This window comes from Mirounga angustirostris, unplaced genomic scaffold (genome assembly GCF_029215605.1).
Source record: "Mirounga angustirostris isolate CCGP_5_RB_7025 unplaced genomic scaffold, mMirAng1.0.hap1 SCAF_3, whole genome shotgun sequence".
NCBI lineage: Eukaryota > Metazoa > Chordata > Mammalia > Carnivora > Phocidae > Mirounga > Mirounga angustirostris.
The window spans coordinates 78,887,956-78,905,525 of record NW_026991711.1 but is presented as its reverse complement, the minus strand read 5'-3'; the positions used below and the strand labels follow the sequence as shown (position 1 = coordinate 78,905,525).

The window sequence follows — 17,570 nt, the reverse complement described above, 5'->3', positions numbered from 1 at the left end:
CCAACCCAGCAAGTCCTGGTTTTTCTTTATTTTTTCTAAATTCAAGTTGGAAAATCAGAACACTTCTCTCTTAAGCTCCTTTCTCTTTGTGTACTTTATCATACCCAGTTAAAGTAAGTTAATTGGCACTTTTAACCTCCTGCCTAGAAACCTCCTTGGCCACATGCATACATTTACTAAGTAAACTTTCTAACTTCCAAGTCAGTGTAGATGCCAGTTTTCCGAGTTGTTTCATGACTGCAAAACATGACTTTCCCTTTATGCAGCCTCTGCTAACAATTCCTTACCGCCTCTCCAGCCTCCACTAATATGGTTCTAATGCTTCTCTAAATTTTGCCTGCTGCCTAGCCCAAAAGACAAGGTTATATGTTTTAGTTTTTATGACAGCAGCACCCCACTTTTAGGTACCAATTTTTATATCAAATACATGAATGTTCATCACAGCATTATTCATAATGAACAAAAGTGCGTGGGCACAACCCAGGTATCCATCAACAATGAATGGATAAACAAAATGTGGCCTAAAGCTCGCAGGGAACAAAAGCCCCGGAGAGCAAACCTGAGCAGATTACTTAGCCGGGAGGGGGCAAGGGCGGGGCAATTCCGCCTCCGGCAGAGACATTTGGAAACCACGGCAACAGGCCCCTCCCCAGAAGATCAGCGAGAACAGCCAGCCAAGACCAAGTTTACCGATCAATGAGAACGGCAGAACTCCAGCGCTAGGGGACTACTGCACATAGAATTCACGGCTTTTTTACCATGATTCTTTAGTCTTTTAAAGTTAATTTTTTTTTAACCGTCTTTTTGTCTTTTTATTTCTTTTTGAATTTTTCTTTTTCCCTTGTTCAACCAACATCTTATCAATCCCTTTTTAAAAAAAAAATTTTTTTATTTTTCATTTTTAGAGTCATATTCTATCCCTTCATAGTAGTTACCCATATTTTTGTCTTATATATATAAGTTGTTCTCTCTTTAAAATTTTGAGATCGTTTCTTCTAACAGATTAAAATATACCCTAAATCTCTAGTATATGGTGTTTTCTATTCCCCTGCCTGATCACATCCTCTCCCTTTTTTTTTCTTTTTTCTTTTTTAAATCCTCTTCTTTCTTTTTTCAAACAACTTCTTATCAATTCCTTTTATAAAATTTTTTATAATTTCCATTTTTACAGTCATATTCCATCCCTTCATCATATCAACCCTTATTTTTGTACATATATAAGTTTTTCTTTCTTTAAAATTCTGGGAGGCACTTTCTTCTAAAAGACCAAAATACACCCCAAATCTAGTGTGTGGAACTGATCTATATACCATATAGATCATATTTGATCACATTCTGGTTTTTTTTTTGTTGTTGTTGTTCTTTTGTTTGTTTTTGTTTTTATTTTATTTATTTTTCTAAGATTTTTTATTTATTTATTTTTTAGAGAGCGAGCGAGAGAGAAACAGCATGAGAGGGGAGAGGGTCAGAGGGAGAAGCAGGCTCCCCGCTGAGCCGGGAGCCCGATGTGGGACTCGATCCCAGGACCCCGGGATCATGACCTGAGCCAAAGGCAGACGCTTAACCATCTGAGCCACCCAGGCGCCCTTGTTTTTGTTTTTATCTTTATCTTTTTCTTTTTCTTTTTTCTCTCTTTCCCTTTCTTATCCCACTGCTTCAGGTGTTTTCTGATTCGTTTAGAGTATATTTTCTGGGGACGTGGTTACTCTGCTAGCATTTTGTTCTCTCATTAATCTATTCTCCTCTGCACAAAATGACAAGACGGAAAAAAATCACCTCAACAAAAAGAACAAGAGGTAGTACTGACTGCCAGGGACCTACTCAATACGGACATTAGTACGATGTCAGATCTAGAGTTCAGAATCATCACTTTAAAGATACTAGCTGGGCTTGAAAAAAATATGGAAGTTATTAGAGAAACCCTTTCTGGAGAAGTAAAAGAGCTAAAATCCAACCAAGTAGAAATCAAAAAGGCTATTAATGAGGTGCAATCAAAAATGGGGGCGCTAAGTGCTAGAATAAATGAGGCAGAAGAGAGAATCAGTAATATAGAAGATGAAATGATGGGAAATAAAGAAGCTGAGAAAAAGAGAGATAAACAACTACTGGATCACGAGGGCAGAATTCGAGAGATAAGCGATACCATAAGATGAAGCAACATTAGAATAATTGGGATCCCAGAAGAAGAAGAAAGAGAGAGAGGGGCAGAAGGTATAATGGAGCAAATTATAGCAGAGAACTTTGCTAATTTGGGGAAAGAAACAGGCATGAAAATCCAGGAGGCACAGAGAACCCCTCTCAAAATCAATAAAAATAGGTCAACTCCCCGACATCTAATAGTAAAACTTACGAGTCTCATAGACAAAGAGAAAATCCTGAAAGCAGCTCGGGAGAAGAGATATGTAACCTACAAGGGTAGAAACATTAGATTGGCAACAGACCTATCCACAGAGACCTGGCAGGCCAGAAAGGACTGGCAGGATATATTCAGAGCACTAAATGAGAAAAATATGCAGCCAAGAATACTCTATCCAGCTAGGCTGTCATTGAAAATTGAAGGAGAGATAAAAAGCTTCCAGGACAAACAAAAACTAAAGGAATTTGCAAACACAAAACCAGCCCTACAGGAAATCTTGAAAGGGGTCCTCTAAGCAAAGAGAGAGCCTAAAAGCAACATAGACCAGAAAGGAACACAGACAATATACGGTAACAGTCACCTTACAGGCAATACAATGGCACTAAATTCCTATCTTTCAATAGTTACCCTGAATGTAAATGGGCTAAATGCCCCAATCAAAAGACACAGGCTAACAGACTGGATTAAAAAACAAGACCCATTGATATGCTGTCTGCAAGAGACTCATTTTAGAACCAGAGACACCCCCAGATTGAAAGTGAGGGGGTGGAAAACCATTTACCATGCTAATGGACACCAAAAGAAAGCTGGGGTGGCAATCCTTATATCAGACAAATTAGATTTTAAACCAAAGACTGTAATAAGAGATGAGGAAGGACACTATATCATACTTAAAGGATCTATCCAACAAGAAGATCTAACAATTGTAAATATCTATGCCCCTAACATGGGAGCAGCCAACTATATAAGGCAATTAATAACAAAAGCAAAGAAACACATCGACAACAATACAATAATAGTGGGGGACTTTAACATCCCCCTCACTGAAATGGACAGATCATCTAAGCAAAAGATCAACAAGGAAATAAAGACTTTAAATGACACACTGGACCAAATGGACTTCACAGACATATTCAGAACATTCCACCCCAAAGCAATGGAATACACATTCTTCTGTAGTGCCCAAGGAACATTCTCCAGAATAGATCACATCCTAGGTCATAAATCAGGTCTCAACCAGTACCAAAAGATTGGGATCATTCCCTGCCTATTTTCAGACCACAATGCTTTGAAACTAGAACTTAATCACAAGAGGAAAGTCGGAAAAAACTCAAATACATGGAGGCTAAAGAGCATCCTACTGAAGAATGAATGGGTCAACCAGGAAATTAAAGAAGAATTAAAAAAATACATGGAAACCAATGAAAATGAAAACACAACTGTTCAAAATCTTTGGGATGCAGCAAAGGCAGTCCTAAGAGGAAAGTATATAGCAATACAAGCCTTTCTCAAGAAACAAGAAAGGTCTCAAGTACACAACCTAACCCTACACCTAAAGGAGCTGGAGAAAGAACAGCAAATAAAGCCTAAACCTAGCAGGAGAAGAGAAATAATAAAGATCAGAGCAGAAATCAATGAAATAGAAACCAAAAGAACAGTAGAACAGATCAACGAAACTAGGAACTGGTTCTTTGAAAGAATTAACAAGATTGATAAACCCCTGGCCAGACTTATCAAAAAGAGAAGAGAAATGACCCAAATCAACAAAATCATGAATGAAAGAGGAGAGATCACAACCAACACCAAAGAAATACAAACAATTATAAGAACATATTATGAGCAACTCTATGCCAGCAAATTAGATAACCTGGAAGAGATGGATACATTCCTAGAGATGTATCAACTACCAAAACTGAACCAGGATGAAATAGAAAACCTGAACAGACCTATAACCACTAAGGAAATTGAAGCAGTCATCAAAAATCTCCCAAAAAACAAAAGCCCAGGGCCAGATGGCTTCCCAGGGGAATTCTACCAAACATTTCAAGAAGAATTAATACCTATTCTTATGAAACTGTTCCAAAAAATAGAAACGGAAGGAAAACTTCCAAACTCATTTTATGAGGCCAGCATTACCTTGATCCCAAAACCAGACAAAGACCCCATTAAAAAGGAGAATTACAGACCAATATCCCTGATGAACATGGATGCAAAAATTCTCACCAAAATACTAGCCAATAGGATCCAACAGTACATTAAAAGGATTATTCACCAGGACCAAGTGGGATTTATCCCTGGGCTGCAAGGTTGGTTCAACATCCGCAAATCAATCAGTGTGATACAATACATTAACAAAAGAAAGAACAAGAATCATATGATCCTCTCAATAGATGCAGAAAAAGCTTTTGACAAAGTACAGCATCCTTTCTTGATCAAAACTCTTCAGAATATAGGCATAGAGGGTACATACCTCAATATCATAAAAGCCATCTATGAAAAACCTACAGCGAATATTATTCTCAATGGGGAAAAACTGAGAGCTTTCCCCCTCAGGTCAGGAACGCAGCAGGGATGTCCACTATCACCACTGCTATTCAACATAGTATTGGAAGTCCTAGCCACAGCAATCAGACAACAAAAAGAAATCAAAGGCATCCAAATTGGCAAAGAAGAAGTCAAACTCTCACTCTTTGCAGATGATATGATACTTTATGTGGAAAACCCCAAAGACTCCACCCCAAAACTGCTAGAACTCATACAGGAATTCAGTAAAGTGGTAGGATATAAAATCAATATACAGAAGTCAGTGGCATTCCTATACACCAACAACAAGACAGAAGAAAGAGAAATTAAGGAGTTGATCCCATTTACAATTGCACCCAAAATCATAAGATACCTAGGAATAAATCTAACCAAAGAGACAAAGGATCTGTACTCAGAAAACTATAAAATACTCATGAAAGAAATTGAGGAAGACACAAAGAAATGGAAAAACGTGCCATGCTCATGGATTGGAAGAACGAATATTGTGAAGATGTCAATGCTACCTACAGCAATCTACACATTCAATGCAATCCCCATCAAAATACCATCCACTTTTTTCAAAGAAATGGAACAAATCATCCTAAAATTTGTATGGAACCAGAAAAGACCCCGCATAGTCAGAGGAATGTTGAAAAAGAAAAGCAAAGCCGGCGGCATCACAATTCCGCACTTCCAGCTCTATTACAAAGCTGTCATCATCAAAACAGCATGGTACTGGCACAAAAACAGACACATAGATCAATGGAACAGAATAGAGAGCCCAGAAATGGACCCTCAACTCTATGGTCAACTAATCTTCGACAAAGCAGGAAAGAATGTCCAATGGAACAAAGACAGTCTCTTCAACAAATGGTGTTGGGAAAATTGGATAGCCACATGCAGAAGAATGAAACTGGACCATTTCCTTACACCATACACAAAAATAGACTCCAAATGGTTGAAAGACCTCAATGTGAGACAGGAGTCCATCAACATCCTAAAGGAGAACACAGGCAGCAACCTCTTTGACCTCAGCCGAAGCAACTTCTTCCTAGAAACATCGCCAAAGGCAAGGGAAGCAAGGGCAAAAATGAACTATTGGGACTTCATCAAGATAAAAAGCTTTTGCACAGCAAAGGAAACAGTCAACAAAACCAAAAGACAACCGACAGAATGGGAGAAGATATTTGCAAACGACATATCAGATAAAGGGCTAGTATCCAAAATCTATAAAGAACTCATCAAACTCAACACCCAAAGAACAAATAATCCAATCAAGAAATGGGCAGAAGACATGAACAGACATTTTTCCAAAGAAGACATCCAAATGGCCAACAGACACATGAAAAAGTGCTCAATATCGCTCAGCATCAGGGAAATCCAAATCAAAACCTCAATGAGATACCACCTCACACCAGTCAGAATGGCTAAAATTAACAAGTCAGGAAACGACAGGTGTTGGCGGGGATGCGGAGAAAGGGGAACCCTCCTACACTGTTGGTGGGAATGCAAGCTGGTGCAGCCACTCTGGAAAACAGTATGGAGGTTCCTCAAAAAGTTGAAAATAGAGCTACCCTATGATCCAGCAATTGCACTACTGGGTATTTACCCCAAAGATACAAAAGTAGGGATCCGAAGGGGTACATGCACCCCAATGTTTATAGCAGCAATGTCCACAATAGCCAAACTGTGGAAAGAGCCAAGATGTCCATTGACAGATGACTGGATAAAGAAGATGTGGTATATATATATACAATGGAATATTATGCAGCCATCAAAAGGAATGAAATCTTGCCATTTGCAACGACGTGGATGGAACTGGAGGGTATTATGTTGAGTGAAATAAGTCAAACAGAGAAAGACATGTATCATATGATCTCACTGATAGGAGGAATTCTTAATCGCAGGAAACAAACTGAGTGTTGTTGGAGTGAGGGGTGGGGTGGGAGGGATGGGGTGACTGGGTGATAGACACTGGGGAGGGTATGTGCTCTGGTAAGCGCTGTGAATTGTGCAAGACTGTTGAATCTCAGATCTGTACCTCTGAAACAAATAATGCAATATATGTTAAGAAAAACAAAAAAAGAAGAAGAAGGTAGCGGGAGGGGAAGAATGAAGCGGGGGAAATCGGAGGGGTGGACGAACCATGAGAGACGATGGACTCTGAAAAACAAACTGAGGGTTCTAGAGGGGAGGGGGGTGGGAGGATGGGTTGGCCTGGTAGTGGGTATTGAGGAGGGCACGTTCTGCATGGAGCACTGGGTGTTATGCACAAACAATGAATCATGGAACACTTCATGTAGAACTAATGATGTAATGTATGGGGATTAAGATAAGAATAAAAAAAAAAAGAAAAAAAAATGTGGCCTATCCATAATGGGATATTATTCAGCTGTAAACAGGAATGAAGCACTGATGCATAATACAACATGGATGAACTTTGAAAACATTATGCTAAGTGAAGGAAGCCAGACATAAAAAGCCATCTATTATATGATTGTATTTATTATGAAATGTCCAGAATAGGCAAATCCATGGAGATGGAAAGCAGATAAGTGGCTGCCAGGGGCCAGAGGGGGAGGGAGAATAGGGAGTGACTGCTAATGGGTACAGGATATCTTTTGGGGGGGGGTGATAAAAATATTCTGGAAATAGATACTGGTGATGGTGGTACAACTTTTTGCGAATGTATTAAATGTCACAGAATTGTACATTTTTAGAAATGTGAACTGTATCTCAGTTTTTTAAAAGCTCGCTCAGGGAAGCAGTCAGTGGGAGTGTTACGGGAGAAGGGATACAGGAACTAGCACTTACACAGTGGTGGAGGAGCTCTGGAGGTGAAGGGGCAGGAGGGCCAGGGGGTCTGAACAGTGACAGAGTGGCCAGGCATGTCCAGCACTACCCAAAAGGGGGGCCTTCATGGAGAGGCCTGTGGAAAGCAGTTGCCTCTGCACGACTGCCTCCTCTGTGGGTCCAGAGCCAAACCCCATCAGGGATCGAGGTCACTGTGGTCAGCAGGGACAGCACAGTTGGGAAGAAGAGCCAGAGGTGGAGTCAAAGTGAATGAAGACAGGCTGGAACCCACAGGTATTTCTTCATCAGTCCTGCCACTGATGACCAGAGGTAGACCTTCAGAGGGCAAAAGCTGCTGCTTCATGTCTGCGTTCCTCATGTCCTACAAGTTCCTTTCCGCCAGCTCTGTAGACAAGAACCATGCGGGGAAGGGGATTCTAGGAAATCTGGTTTCTAGCTTAAGCAAGCTGACACGGCACGAATGCTGCACGATTTAAGAATTTGAAAGGTCCATGCAGCTTAAGTGAATGATGGCAAGGTCCTGATGGAGCATTTGGCAGAGGAGACAGAGAGAAGACAATTCATTGCTAGAAATGCAAGTCCTAGTAGGCAAGGCAACCAATTTGATTGAAGAGCAGAAAGGATAGTGATGCCTTTATAGCTATTTCAGTGCTATAGGTTTGGGAAGCATAGTACTGCAAATGTGATGTGAAATTTGGGCATTCAGAATGGAGCCACTTACATGTAAATAGTGTTGTTATTCAAACCATGAGTCTGTGAAGAAATCTTAGTCATAAGAAACTTGGGTAGCTGAAGGAACTTGCTGATTAAAAATCTTTTGTAGAATAAGCCTATCAAGACCAAGATATGTAAAATATTTCTGTTTATCATATTTGCAATCTCAGAAAATGTGTTTATCATGTCTGTAATCCAGAACAGTCAAAAAAGGTATTTGATGAACTCCAAATATTTTGTGTACATTTTGTATTTCATTTAGGAAAATGAATTTGCACAAGCCAGCAGCTATGCAGATTTAGCTGTGAACTCTGATAGATATAATCCCTCAGCTCTGACTAATAAAGGGAATACAGTTTTTGCAAGTGGTGATTATGAGAAGGCAGCTGAATTCTATAAAGAGGCTCTAAGAAATGATTCTTCTTGTACTGAAGCACTTTATAATATTGGTAAGTAAAACCAGCAAAATTGCTGTTTTGGGTTTTCTCCTTTACAATTTTTTTCTCTCTTTTCTTTTTTTAAATTGGCTTAAAGAGCTCCAATTCATTAGAGGGAAGAGTTGACTTCCTTGTAACAAAAAAATTGAAAAGAAGGTTCTTGGATTATTGATTATTTTTAATGGAATTGATTCCAAAGTTATACACATGGAAAATTTGGATAGATGTTGTTCCTTGCCCTCTAAAAAGACTTTTCCAATTTATGTGCCACCATAGTGTATGAGACTGACTGGTTTCCCAAGTTCCTGTTAATATTGGATATTTAACTCATGCCAAACTGATGGGTGGAAAAAACCCATTTTCTTCCTTTTTAATTATGATCAATTTCAAACATAAAGAAATTTTAGAGAAAAATAAATACTCATGTCCCTACCAACACATTTTAACATTTTGTCATATTCGCATCAGGTATTGTTTTTAAACAAAATGTTATAAGACCTCGAGGCGTACCACCATCTTATGCCCTTCCCTGCGTGTCAGAGGTCACCTGACGTGGGTATCATTTCTTCCTGTTCATGAGATTGCATGCAGTGTGGCAAACACATTGATGCAATACTGTGTCTTATCTCTTGGGTTATTAATGAAGTTTCTTTTGAAGTTTTCTTCTCCCTGCAATAGGTGTGTTTTGCTTTCTTTGGTTTGCTTGTTTGTTTTGTCCTCTGTATTTCATGTCATGAACTCTCCTCTGATGTCTGATGATCCTAGCCTGTCTTCTTGCATTTAGGAGTTTGCAGCTAAAAGCTAAGTGGGATCTCTGAGGCCACAAGTGAAATTGATGCACTGGCACCCTGCCACAGGGCCATCTGGCTGATCTGTGTAGTTGGGGAACTGCCTGTTAGCCAATTGGATCCTTCCTCCCCCAGAAGAGTCTTTAATCTCCTGCCAGAGGCGAAAAGAAGACCTGGCTGGGTTGGGAGGAGAGGAGGCAGGGAGAAATTGGCCATTTTAGCCAGAGTCAAGGAGAGTTTAAAGTCGTATTGGAGAAAAGGAGGGTGTGACCATTTGGGTAACTGGGAAAAGAGCATTACTGACAGAGGGAAGTGAATAATAAAAGCCTTAATGCAGGAGATTTCTTGCCTAGGTATATATTTACTTATTCTCTTTATAAGTTTTAAATACTTTTCCTAGTCCATTGCTTGGCTTTTAACTTTGTAATTTCTTTTGTCAAACAATTTTTCAATTTTTATGTAGTCAAATTTTGCTTTTTTAAAATGTGTGGCTTTTCGGGGCGCCTGGGTGGCTCAGTCGTTAAGCGTCTGCCTTCGGCTCAGGTCATGATCTCCAGGTCCTAGGATCAAGCCCCTCATCGGGCTCCCTGCTCAGCGGGGAGTCTGCTTCTTCCTCTCCCCACTGCTCCTACTCTCTCTCTCTCTCTCTCTGTCTCAAATGAATAAATTAAAAAAAATTTTTTTTAATGTGTGGCTCTTCTTTGTTTATTGCTTATTGCTTTATGAAGCCCTACCCTTCCCCAAGATTATAAAATCATTTTCCTATATTTTCTTTTCATACTTTTACATCTTTGTTTTTCTGTTTAGTTTTAAAGTAAGTTTTGAATATATTCAAAATAGGAATCTATGTTTTTTTGTTTCATGTGTAGTCAGTTGTCCTGGCACCTTTTGTTACTAGTCCCTTAGTCTCCACCAAGTTTAAATTCTGTAACTGAGTCCGTTTCTGAACTATGTAATCTGCTGATGTATTTCTCTGTTCCTGTTCCCCTCCCACACTTTACAATCACTAAAGCATTATAGCATGTTTTGGTGTCTGCCAAATGTTAGTGGGAAATCCCCTCTCCCACCTTCTTCTTTAAAAAAAATCTATTCATCTTTATTTTCTCTTCTGGATGAATATTACATATATATAAGGATTTATTCTGTGACTTTGAGAAAATTACTACCAGTAGTAATGCTTATAGCTTTTTTCTTTCTTCTTTCTAAGGCCTTACCTATAAGAGGCTAAACCGGCTCGATGAAGCTTTGGATTGTTTCCTGAAACTTCACGCAATCCTGAGAAACAGTGCCCAAGTTCTTTACCAGATAGCAAATGTGTATCTTATGTGAAAAACTTGAGGACAGTTGTTAATTCATTAAATAACCTTAGCCAATTAGGTAATTGATGAGAATAATATCTTAAAACTTACCAGATTAATATGTGATAAAAATATTTGAGTGATCCTGTTTTTTTTTCAATTTTAATTCCAGTTTAATTAACACTAGTGTTAATAACACAAGTGTTATATTTGTTCCAGAGGCATAGCATAGTGATTCAGTAATTCTGTACATTACTCAGTGCTCATCATGATAAGTGCCCTCCTTAATCCCCATCACCTATTTCTGCCATCCCCCCACCCACCTGACCTCTGGTAGCCATCTCTTTGTTTTCTGTAGTTAAAAGTCTGTTTTTTGGGTGATTTTAAAAGATCATTTGCATTATAAAAGGAATTATTTAAAGGTTAAAACTATTATTTCTTAATTTTTGGAAATAATAATTGAAATAATTGAGTATAACATGTTTAATACATATAAACTATTCATTGTAGATTAGATACTTTAGAATGTATTAAGTCTGAGTCTTGTAGGGTATTTTTGAAGCAGTAACTTACTATTTAAAAGGAAAATATTGTTTATTACTGCTTAGTACTGTTGATTGAGTTCGGTTAATTTGTCTTATTTTAGTTGACCTGTAGGTTTAATGAGTATAACTCTTCAGAGGCCTTTACCCTACGAAATTAGCCAATAGTTTGTATCAATTCACTCATTCATTCCAGTCACTCAGTAGTTACTTATTGACTGTGGGCTATATATACCAGTATTACCTTTAGAACTCTGGGGAATGTTGAAATAGAAAACATTCCTCCTGTGTCAGTTTCTCCTACAACTCCTGGCTTTCTTTAGTTTGGGTTGTTTTTTTTTCCTTGCCATTGGTTGAAAAAGCAGAAATTTGTTAATGTTTTTAATGCCTTTGACAGTATTTGAAAAACATGTTAATTTCTCTCCTGATTTTAAAAATAATAAGTTTTCACAAAAATATTTGGGAAGGGTTAAAAAAAAATTTTTTTTTTTTAAGATTTTTTATCTATTTAACAGAGAGAGACACAGCGAGAGAGGGAACACAGGCAGGGGGAGTGGGAGAGGGAGAAGCAGGCTTCCCACTGAGCAGGGAGCCTGATGCGGGGCTCAATCCCAGGACCCTGGGATCATGACCTGAGCCGAAGGCAGACGCTTAATGACTGAGCCACCCAGGCGCCCCAAATCTTTTTTTTTTTTTTTTAAGATTTTATTTGAGAGAGTGCATGCATGCATGGGGGGAAGGGCATAGGGAGCAGGAGAGAGAAACTCAAGCAGACTCCGTGTTCAGCACAGAGCCCATCACAGGACTCAGTCTTAACCACCCTAAGACCATGATCTAAGCCGAAACCAAGAGTCAGATACTTAACTGACCATGCCACCCAGGTGCCCCAGGGAAGTTTAAAATCTCTCTCTTTTTATAAAAGTATTCTATTTATTTATCTTTAGAGAGGAGGGTGGGCAGAGGAAGAGGGAGAGAAGCAGACTCCCTGCTGAGTGGGGAGCTCGACAGGGGGCTCGATCCCGTGACCCTGAGATCATGACGTGAGCTGAAATCAAGAGTTGATTGCCTGACTGAGCCACCCAGGCACCCCAAGGTTAAAATCTTATGTAGAGAGGTGCCTGGGTGGCTCAGTCAGTTAGGCGTCTGCCTTCGGCTTGGGTTATGATCCTGGGGTCCTAGGATCGAGCCCCATTTTAGGCTCCCTGCTTGGCGGAGAGCCTGCTTCTCCCTTTCCCTCTGCCTGCCACTCTGCCTATCTGTGCTCTCTCTCTGTCTCTCTGTAAAAAAAAAAAAAGATCTTATGTAGGTTTTTAAGTTAGCATTATCTTGATTTAAATTTTATAGAAATATGTTAGGAAAAAGTATGTTATAAGGTATACCATTAATAATTTTAAATACTACCTGCTCTACTTTTTTTAGAGTACATAAAACATTTTTTAATGAAAAAAATTATTTTTAGAGCAGATGGTTTCATGTTTATTCCATTTAGCTTTTTTGTTTTGTCCATTTGATCTCTCTGAAATTTCCACTATCATGATCTGATACTGCCCAGTTCATGATCAGTTTGGATTTAGTTAAGCAATTGATATGTTTAAGGCTGTTTGAATACATTTTCTTATTTTTATGTTTCTCTATGGTATCACATTTGCCATCATTAAAAACAAGATTCTTGGGGCGCCTGGGTGGCTCAGTCGGTTAAGTGTCTGCCTTCGGCTCAGGTCATGATCTCAGAGCCCTGGGATCAAGCCCTGCATCAGGCTCCTTGCTCAGCGGGGAGTCTGCTTCTCCCTCTCCCTCTGCCCCTCCCCTTGCTCACGCTCTCTCTCTCTCTTTTTCTCTCTCAAATATATAAATAAAATCTTTAAAAGAAAAAAAACCAAAAACCTAGATTCTTCTTTTTCAATAAAACTTTGGATTGGAATATTTTCATTTCACTGAGACATTTAATATAAAAATAAATAGTCAATAAGTATTGGTGGGAATAAATTATTTGAGTGTATGCAGAGGATTTACTAGGCACAAAATCTACAAAAACAAACTCTTTGTTTGGGGTTTATAATCTAATTAGGGAAAACTCCAGGAAAATGCATGGAAACTCTTCCCTTAATATTTGAACATTTTAAGAGAGGTAGAATAATTGAACATAATTTTCAGGCATTTTTATTAAGGACAAATTTTGGACAGTGGACAGTGCTTTGAATAAAAGAGCAAACTGTTAATTCTGCTAGAAATTTGGGAGTTGATCTTAGTGGATAGTAATGAAGCAAAAGGAAAAGCAAGGCATATATGGAACATGAGTGTTACAGTGCTGCATTTTTCATCCCCATCCCTGAAGAAATTCAGAGTAAACAGTATTAAATAGCACATTACTATAGGCTAAGAAATATTTTTACTGTAATGTTGTTTTTAGGTTTCCTTATTGATCAGTGAATTTAGAAAAATTGTGTTATCCTTAACTAAAATTGTCCAAGATATGAATTAATGGAAGATCCCAATCAAGCTATTGAATGGTTAATGCAGCTGATCAGTGTTGTTCCAACTGATTCTAGAGCTTTGTCTAAACTAGGAGAATTATATGATAGTGAAGGAGATAAATCCCAAGCATTTCAATATTACTATGAGGTACGTGTAATCTTACTTTCCTTCTTCTTTAAAGCTTTTTACGAATTGTTATAAAACAGTCAGCAGGCCTTTTAGTTTTTAAGAATTAGAAATGCTTACTAGTTTCTAAATGAATAATTTAAAATAAAAGAAAGCATTTGTGGAATATAAAGTTAGTTTTTGATTAATTTAATAAAAAAATTAAAAGTACAAATTCATTGTTCCCTTGAAGCATGATTTTCATCCCTTTTTTAATTCTATTACTTACTTAGACTCAGATCATCTATCAGTACATCAAAAAGCTATTGATAGGTAATTTAAAAATATGTCAAACAAATGTTTTCTAATTCTTGTAGTTTTAAAACTTACAAAGTACTTAAGACAGCTCATACTTTTTTACTAAGAAACTTCACATTGGATAAATTAATCCAGTCAGTAGGTAAAATGTTGAGGTGTTAATTATATGTTGCCACTGATGTTGTATTGTCACATTCCATATTTTTTCCAGTCGTACAGGTATTTCCCCTCTAACATTGAAGTCATTGAGTGGCTTGGAGCCTATTACATTGACACCCAGTTTTGTGAAAAAGCCATTCAATACTTTGAAAGAGCTTCTCTTATACAGTAAGTAACTATACTGATTTCATGTTTACTAAAATGCCTTGTGTTGGGATTTGATTTTATCCCTAGAATTAGAATCTGATAAACATATTACAGGTATTATATAAGCAAATATTAATGAACATTCATGCATTATTTCCATTTTCTTGAATGATATTCCATTTTACTTAGTCTTTATTGTGATAAGTATGTTAGTCTTTTATGCAAAAATTTTTAAAAATACCTTCCTTAAGGTACTTTCTTTTTCTTTTTCATATTTCAGCAAATAAGTATTATTTCATTATCAATTAGAAAATGACTGACTTGGTCCTAGGACGAGGTTTCATTTCTGAAAGAGACCTAATAGAAATAAGTTGTGTTGGTTTTAATTTATAATCGATTTACATTGTATACTAACAATTTTAAAGTTGTCTTTAAGTTCATATCCAAATGTTTTGTACATGCCTGATTCAAAAACAACTGAAAAATTCAGGTCTGTTTTGTATTTGGCCAAATTGAATTTTAACATTAAATGTGACTTTGAATAATTTGAATGATAAAGGAATGCTTAATAATTTGATTGAGATCTGTGTTAGACAGTTTTGTGGTTTTTTATTTTTTTAATTTAAATTCAATTAATTAACATATAATGTATTAATGGTTTCAGAGGTAGAGGTCAGTGATTCATCAGTCTTGTATAATACCCAGTGCTCATTACATAACATGCTCTGCTTAATGTCCATCACCCAGTTACCCTATCCCTCCACCCCTCCAGCAACCCTCAGTTTATTTCCTATGATTAAGAGTTTATTATGGTTTGTCTACCTCTCTGATTTCATATTGTTTTATTTTTTCCTCTCTTCCTCTATGATCCTCTGTTTTGTTTCTTAAATTCCACATATCAGTGAGGTCATATGGTAATTGTTTTTCTCTGATTGACTTATTTCGCTTAGCATAATACCCTCTAGTTCCATCCATGTTATTGCAAATAGCATGATTTCATTTCTTGATGGCTGAGTAGTATTCCATTTTACATATATATACCACATCTTCTTTATCCATTCATCTGTCAATGGACATCTGGTCTCTTTCCATAGTTTGGCTATTGTGGACATTGCTGCTATGAACATTAGGGTGCATGTGCCCCTTTGGATAACTGCATTTGTATCTTTGGGGTAAATACCCAGTAGTGCAATTGCTGGATCGTAGGGTAGCTCTGTTTTCAACTTTCCCGGAACACCCATACTGTTTTCCAGAGTGGCTGCACCAGCATTCGGACCAGCAGTGTAAAAGGGTTTCCCTTTCTCCACATCCTCGCCAACATCTGTTTTCTGACTTGTTAATATTAGCCATTCTGATTGGTGTGAGGTGGTATCTCATTGTACTTTTGATTTGTATTTCCCTGATGCTGAGTAATGTTGAACATTTTTTCATGTCTCTGTTGGCCATTTATATGTCTTCTTTTTTATATATATATATATATTTTTTTTTATTATGTTATGTTAATCACCATACATTATATCATTAGTTTTTGATGTAGTGTTCCATGATTCATTGTTTGTGTATAACACCCAGTGCTCCATGCAGTACGTGCCCTCTTTAATGCCCATCACCATGCTAACCCATCCCCCCACCCCCCTCCCCTCTAGAACCCTCAGTTTGTTTTTCAGAGTCCATAGTCTCTCATGGTTCATCTCCCCCTCTGATTCCCCCCTTCATTCTTCCCCTCCTGCTATCTTCTTCTTCTTCTTTTTTTTTTCTTTAACATATAATGTATTATTTGTTTCAGAGGTACAGTTCTGTGATTCAACAGTCTTACACAATTCACAGTGTTCACCATAGCACATACCCTCCCCAATGTCTATCAGCCAGCCACCCCATCCCTCCCACCCCCAACCACTCCAGCAACCCTCAGTTTGTTTCCTGAGATTAAGAATTCCTCGTATCAGTGAGGTCATATGATACATGTCTTTCTCTGATTGACTTATTTCACTCAGCATAATACCCTCCAGTTCCATCCACGTCATTGCAAATGGCAAGATTTCATTCCTTTTGATGGCTGCATAATATTCCATCATATATATACCACATCTTCTTTATCCATTCATCTGTTGATGGATATCTGGGCTCTTTCCACAGTTTTTCTATTGTGGACATTACTGCTATAAACATTGGGGTGCACGTACCCCTTCGGATCCCTACATTTGTATCTTTGGGGTAAATACCCAGTAGTGCAATTGCTGGATCGTATGGTAGCTCTATTTTAAACTTTTTGAGGAACCTCCATACAGTTTTCCAGAGTGGCTGCACCAGCTTGCATTCCCACCAACAGTGTAGGAGGGTTCCTCTTTCTCCGCATCCCCGCCAACATCTGTTGTTTCCTGACTTGTTAATTTTAACCATTCTGACTGGTGTGAGGTGGTATCTCATTGAGGTTTTGATTTGTATTTCCCTGATGCCGAGTGATGTTGAGCACTTTTTCATGTGTCTGTTGGCCATTTGGATGTCTTCTTTGGAAAAATGTCTGTTCATGTCTTCTGCCCATTTCTTGATTGGATTATTTGTTCTTTGGGTGTTGAGTTTGATAAGTTCTTTATAGATTTTGGATACTAGCCCTTTATCCGATATGTCATTTGCAAATATCTTCTCCCATTCTGTCAGTTGTCTTTTGATTTTGTCAGTTGTTTCCTTTGCTGTGCAAAAGCTTTTTATCTTGATGAAGTCCCAATAGTTCATTTTTGCCTTTGTTTCCCTTGCCTTTGGAGATGTGTCTAGCAAGAAGTTCCTGCGGCCGAGGTCAAAGAGGTTGTTGCCTGTGTTCACCTCTAGGATTTTGATGGACTCCTGTCTCACATTTAGGTCTTTTTCCATTTTGAGTCTATTTTTGTGTATGGTGTAAGGGAATGGTCCAGTTTCATTCTTCTGCATATGGCTGTCCAATTTTCCCAACACCATCTGTTGAAGACACCGTCTTTTTTCCATTGAATATTCTTTCCTGCTTTGTTGAAGATTAGTTTACCATAGATTTGAAGGTCCATTTTTGGGTTCTCTGTTCTGTGTGTCTGTTTTTGTGCCAGTACCATAGTGTCTTGATGATTACTGCTTTGTAATAGAGC

The 17,570-nt window shown here is 38.1% G+C and overlaps 1 protein-coding gene across 9 annotated transcripts in view; it reads left to right on the top strand.

Moving 5' to 3' along the window:
- The window catches only part of IFT88 (intraflagellar transport 88), a 157,334-nt gene that overhangs the window by 75,801 nt on the left and 63,963 nt on the right, over nucleotides 1-17,570 (top strand). For all 9 annotated transcript variants that reach the window (XM_064586312.1, XM_064586309.1, XM_064586311.1 and 6 more), the window contains 4 exons: nucleotides 8,451-8,637; nucleotides 10,621-10,729; nucleotides 13,725-13,875; nucleotides 14,363-14,478. In XM_064586312.1, the coding sequence (XP_064442382.1) occupies nucleotides 8,451-8,637; nucleotides 10,621-10,729; nucleotides 13,725-13,875; nucleotides 14,363-14,478 (563 nt within the window). The remainder of the gene's footprint in view (nucleotides 1-8,450; nucleotides 8,638-10,620; nucleotides 10,730-13,724; nucleotides 13,876-14,362; nucleotides 14,479-17,570) is intronic.